Genomic DNA, 6,192 nt, shown 5'->3' with positions numbered 1-6,192 from the left:
AGGTTGAACCTGGTACACACAGTGAAGCATTAGCCTCTCTTGGGATTGTCTATCTGCTTTGATCTGCATCTGGATCCAGAGGAAAAAATAAAACAGAAATTGCATCATTTTTTATCACACACACAACCATAGAAGAAGATTCAGGGACTCCTTATCTCCAGTAGAGCTGGCAGGCAGGCTTTGGGCTCAAAGTATGCCTATGGTTCTGAATTAGTCGGGGTTCTTCTGATGAGATGGTTCCCATTGGTTCCATTTCTCAAAAAAAAAAGAGAAATAAAAGAGATTTATAATAAGGAATTGATGCACATGGTTATGGAGGCTGAGCATTTCCAGATCTGCAGTCCACAAGCTGGAGAGCCAGGAAAGCCAAGAGCATTCCAGTGCAAGTTAGGGTCTGAAGGTGGCAGAAAACCAATGTCCCAGCTTGAAGACGCAGAGAAAGCAAATTCTCCCTTACTCAGCCTTTTGTTCTATTCAGACCTTCAAAGTATAGGATGAAGCCCACCCACGTTGGGGAGGGCAGTTTCCAGTCTACCAACTCAAAAGTTAATCTCATTCAGAAGCATCCTCATAGACACACCCAGAATAATGTTTAACCAAATATCTGGATAACCCATGGCCCAGTCAAGTTGACACAAAATGAATGTCACAGGTTTATCACTGAGTTAGTTTTTGCTGGGAGGCAATGTGGCCCAGTGATTATGAGCAAATTCTCTGAATTTAGTCTGGGCCAAAACCCACCTTCCTTATCATACATCTACCTTATGAAGTTATTGGACGTGTTAAATGAATAGGTGTATAAACAATACAGGAGAGTTTGCCATTATTATGGAATTATTGCAGTAGATTTTGCAACAGTCTTGTGGGGGAGGCGACTCACTGAATTCCCTACTTTCCAAATTCTTTGTTTTTTATGGGGATAAAAGTATACATTTGGGAGAGAAATAGAGTAAGTAGAAGGTAGCACAGAAACTTATTGTAATTCTGAAGCTGATTAAACTTCAGTAGAAGCTTCAGTCTCTGAGTCACATTTGACCTTAAATATTATCTGACTCCCACAACCCGGAAGGCAATGTGTGGCCAAAAACGCCCTCCAGAGGCTGTTGTTCCAATGGTCACTGTAGTCTTAACCTCTGTTACACTCGGACTTAACGGGCCATAATCCCAAGACAGCTATAAAAGTCATTTTGAACATTTATCATGAATTAGTTTGAGGGAGATTTTTGCAGTCTTAACTGCTTCATGAAATTTCAAAAACACCATCCTCTATGAAATAATGTAGATGACTGGGCTTATGTTTAATATAGCCAAATTCTAAAATTGAATTTTCTCTCCGGACTGCTTGAAGTTGTCCAGCTTTGGTGACCCTCCGTGAATTTGTGATAAGACTTATGGAAAACTTTCACCATCCTTGTCTGTTTGAGTCATTTTTCATAAAAAGGGAGAGTATGCTATCTCAATTCAAGAGAGCTAAAGCCACACAATTAATTGCAAGGGGTTTTGCGATTGCACCTCTGTGTGCGGACTGGGGAGAAATCTAATCATCTGAAATTTAAAATAGACTCTTAAGAATTAAACTTTTTGCTGCTTAGGTTTTCTTATTGATTAGAGACAAAGTGCCAGATGCTGTCTCTGCTTATTTTTCATGTTTCCAGTTGGACTTTCAACTCTAAAAATGGTTAAGATTGCACTCAGCGCCTTCTGATGTGGTCGGCTTGTAGAGTTCTTCACAGTGTTTATAGACTTTTGAGTTCTTATTCATTACGCCATTATCTTCTTACATTCAATACCTGAGGTATGGGGGACAGGCATTATTTTCCAACCGGAGGAGGCAGAGAGAGGGGAAATGGGTGACTTGTCCGTGATTCACAGCCTAGCTCACAAGAACAGAAGCTCCCAAAGGGCAGGTCATTTTGTCTTTTTGTTTACTCGTGTATCCCGCGTCTGGGATGATACCTGGAGCATAGTAGGTGTCAATAACTTTTTGTGGGAATAATCAATGAATCTGATTGGACCTGGGAATAGATTTCTTCAGTTCTACAAACTTGTCTATCGCACTTTTTATTTTGGCAAGAGTTTTCTGGATGCGACTGTTGTCCGGTTTGTGAAGGCGCGGCCAGGAGCCTTCTCCAAGGAGGGGTAACGGGGACCCCAGACGGTCCTCTGGGTGCCTGTCCCGAAGGCGCTAGTCTCATTTTGGCGGCGGCGGCGGTGGCGACGGAGTCCTGCAGCCCCATGAGGCCCAGGCTTGGCAGACTCTGGGGAGCTGCCACCGCCACGGTCCCCTCCGGGGATCCGACTAGCAGGTGCTGAGGTGCCACGATCCCTGACCCCGGACCCTGCAGCTGGGGCACAGCCCAGAAGTCAGTGAGGCGGTGGCCAGGGCGGGGCGGCCGCGTGGGAAGGCGGGGCCCGGGCAAGGGCTGGGGCGGGCGCGGGGCGCGGGGTCCCCGGCGTCCGGGCAGCAGGCCTGGGAATGCAGGCGGGTGGGGCCGGGGCTGCGGGCCGGGCGCCCTGGCTGCTCTGGTTCGCCTCCTCCCCGGCGGCAACAGCAGCAGCATTCTCCGCCTCCTTGCTCCCTTTTCTTCTTTTCCGCTTCTTCTCTTCTCCTTCTCTCCCTCTCCGAGCTTCCTCCCCGGTGTCCCTTTTTCTCCCCCTTTCCCTTAGAGCCTCGGTTCTCCAGGTCCAGCAGAAGTCTCCGCGAGCACCACGGAAACTTCCCGATTTGCGCGCAGGTGAGAGATCGGTCACCGCCCCGGCGCGGTCTAGCGCGCGCCGCAAGCCCCCTGGGCCGGTCCCACGCGCGGACCGAGCCTCCGCGGGCCGCGGGAGGCAGGAGGGACTCGGGCCGCGGCTGCTCGCCGAGGTGGAGTGAGCTGCCCGGAAGCGTCAGGCCGGCCTCTCCGCGTGTCCTTACGGAGCCGGGAGCTGGTGCTGGGCTCCCCGACGAGAGCGTGCAATTTGGCTGCTACCTCGACGGGCCAGGGTTAATGCTACCTGAGGTTGGAATGTGCGACTCCGCCAAGGTAAGGGGAGTGGGCGATGGAGATGGAGCAAACTGCGGCAGGAACTCTTGGTCACTTTCAAATAATTTCCCCTGTAAGTGGTCCAGAAACAATTTGAAAGATGAGACAAATATTCAGATTTTTGAAATAACAAGAAGAATCAAGGTTGATGGAAGGTGGGGCAGGAGGAAATGAAAACGGAGGAGTTTTGCCCTTTTCTGAGTTAGCCTTCACTCCTTTATTTCTCCTTCTTTTTCTGAAAGACCAAAACGAACACCAAGAATTTATCTAATCCATTTTTCTTTCTTCTTTTTAAAGGTTGTTTCAGCGCTGCTTTGCTGGCTGTCTTTTTTCTCCTTGGCTTTTATTTGGAGATAGAAATTTCAAGAGTGTGCTGGAAAGAGGACAGGAGTGTGGTGGAGGTGTGTATTTGGGGGAAGGGAGAGAGTAAAGTGAATCAAGTCAGAAACACCGTCCTTGAAAATTGGAACCGTGGTGTCATTCTGCCTGGTACCACCAGCCTCTGGGATTATGTCAGCAAATTAAAAAAAAAAAAAAAAAAAAAAAAAAAAAAAAAAAAACTTTCAGTAGCAACAAGTCCATTTCTTAAAATCATTGTTCGCCACCTGCTGTGAGATCTTATCACAGTGGTTCCAGGACATAGACCCCTAGAGTGAGGCATACATTCATATTATGATATTAGAAACAGGAGTGCAGTTTCTAAAGTCAAATAATTTGAGGGCTTGGTGATTGAACTATGCATGACATTTGTAAAGGAAACGAAAGATACCATCTGGAGGGATACAATATGATTTGGAGCAAGGGATCAATGGATATTAGGAAGATATGTGACATTAACTTCAAATGTACACTAGATTTTAAAAAGACCAGGCAGGATTGAAATTGGTTGCAAACCCAAATAGACAGCTGAAGGTAAGTGATATTACAGGGAGTTCATTATATCTGAGAAAAAGAAATCAAGTTTCTGATAGTGAATCTTTTCTATTAAAATATCAATTTACTTTTAATTTACTTTAGATTTCTTTTTTTTTATATATACACTTGATGACTTTGTCTCTGGTCCAACAAAAATTAAATTAAACTCCATTGTTATATAAGGTAGTTCCCTTCCAAATCCATGCAGGTTCTTGAAAATACAACGTGTGATGGACATGGATCTTATAAGCAGGCAGTTCATCAATTCACTGCTCTTAACTTTTCTGGAAGCAGGAGTCAGGTTGTGCCATCTTTTCTGCATTCCAGGTTCTCCGCAATTTCCAAATCTCAAACAAGTACAGATTGGAGACTAAGTAAGCCAGATTGTTATAGCAGAGTGTCCTCTGGACCTCATCTAGGGTCTTACAAAGACTACTCTATCCAGCATTTAGAGCATACATAAAATGGGTAACAGCAGCATCAGTGTGAGAGATTTAGAGTGCACCTACATTAAAAGGGACTTGATAGGAAATTAGATCAGGTGAGGGTTATACTGACTTAAACCACCATATAGCTCAGGGAACTACACTAGGCACCATAGAGATTGATGTAAAAACAACGAAGAAAGAACTTGCACCTCAGAAAGCCTGACAATGGAATGGGAAAGAGATGCGTACATGTGACACATGAACACTTCATTATGTCATGATTACCATATTTGTGAAATGGGGATGGTGATGATGAAAATGATGATCATACAAATAGCAATCACAAAAATATCTAATTGTCCCTGGTTATTTTCTATATGGCAGGCATTCATATCAGTGTCTTACTTGGATTATGTTTATATAGCACAATTTTTCATTATGAGTTTCTGTCCTCAACATTGTGAGATTTTAAGATTACCTGTTTTCTGCCCACTGAGTGTCATTGCGTGTCCCTGTCTTATGATAGCCCCAAATAATCCCATACCCTTCTATCTATCTAGGATCCAAAACCAACAATGGAGGAAGGGGACATCTTCCTCTTGTTGAAATGAAGCATGTTAGCTCAATGCCACTAAAGCCTCAGACTCAGACTCACACTGTTCGACAAATAACAAAGTTCTGGGGGTGCTTGGGTGGCTCAGTCAGTTAACCATTTGCTTTCATCATGTCATGGTCTCAAGGTCCTGGGATTCAACCCAGCTTCTCCCTCCCCCCCCCCCCTGCTCCTCCCACCCCACTTGTGTGCTCTCTATCTCTCTTTCAGATAAATAAATAAAATAAATAAAGTCTTTAAAAAACAAAAACAAAACAAAACAAATAACGGTGTTCTGTTTGGGGTAATTGTTTGGTTTGGATTTTTTATTATTGTCTAAAAGATGTGTTTCTCTAAATATATGTTCTCCGAATATATGCATATATTTTCCAACCAAAGGAGTTCTTATTGATATAGCTGCTTTCCTCAAAGGATTTTATTCCCAAATTTCCTAATCACAAAACTCCTGTCCTTTCCACCAGCATACTACTTCCCAGAGAGTATCATGCAAAACAGTGTGTTCTGAAATAACAATATATCTATAATTTACCTATGTTTGACCATACAATTTGGTTTTCTGGATTTATACTTTATAGTGTATAGTTGTATTGTTGATAAAGCAACAAGAAGGTCTGCAAAATTCTTTGCAAATTTATTACTGAATTTGAGGGATAAAACTATCCCATTTGTGATATCAGCTGGCCTTGACCTACACTGTAATGAACTGGAATTGGATTATGGGAAACTTCTTTTTTTTACCCCATTCTTTTGCTCTGAAAAATTGCAGCATTGTAAAAAATGGTAAAAAAAAATGAATTGGTAAATTACTTATATAAACTGCACATGGTGTTTACCTAAGATTTATAGCACTGCTTGAATTGGATCTATGATTCACATGGTGAAACACTGCTCTTGTACCTAATTACAGCTGCACTCAGCTTCACAGATAATCAAGTAATCAAAAACTTAGAGCAATTTGACTAAAGGAGTAGGTACAACTTAATCCTACTTAACAAAATACCTACCCTCCCAATTTTAAATGCTCCAAAATGCTATCAAAAATAAATTGTTGAAAATATTTCCATTACATTAGTATAATATGTATAAGGGAAATAAAAGAAAAAGCTGAGTTCATGAAGAAAAATGAAAAATTTCCCATTTTGCTAAAGAAAAATATGCTATGTATTTTTAAATATGTGACCAAAGTATTGGTCGTATTTCAGATTTTTAA

General features: G+C 42.7%; 1 protein-coding gene across 1 annotated transcript; it reads left to right on the top strand.

The window, feature by feature from the left end:
- Positions 1-306: 306 nt before the first annotated feature.
- Positions 307-5,162, top strand: LOC125095515 (uncharacterized). Its single transcript, XM_047722011.1, has 6 exons — positions 307-487; positions 2,075-2,306; positions 2,357-2,721; positions 2,758-3,181; positions 3,324-3,422; positions 4,928-5,162. The coding sequence occupies exons 1-6, from the start codon at positions 307-309 to the stop codon at positions 5,076-5,078; spliced, it is 1,452 nt and encodes a 483-aa protein (XP_047577967.1). The 3' UTR covers positions 5,079-5,162.
- Positions 5,163-6,192: the final 1,030 nt, after the last annotated feature.

The sequence above is a fragment of the Lutra lutra genome, chromosome 3, assembly GCF_902655055.1.
Source record: "Lutra lutra chromosome 3, mLutLut1.2, whole genome shotgun sequence".
Classification (NCBI taxonomy): domain Eukaryota; kingdom Metazoa; phylum Chordata; class Mammalia; order Carnivora; family Mustelidae; genus Lutra; species Lutra lutra.
Note: the sequence above shows the minus strand (reverse complement) of the source record. Positions and strands in the feature narration are given on the sequence as shown.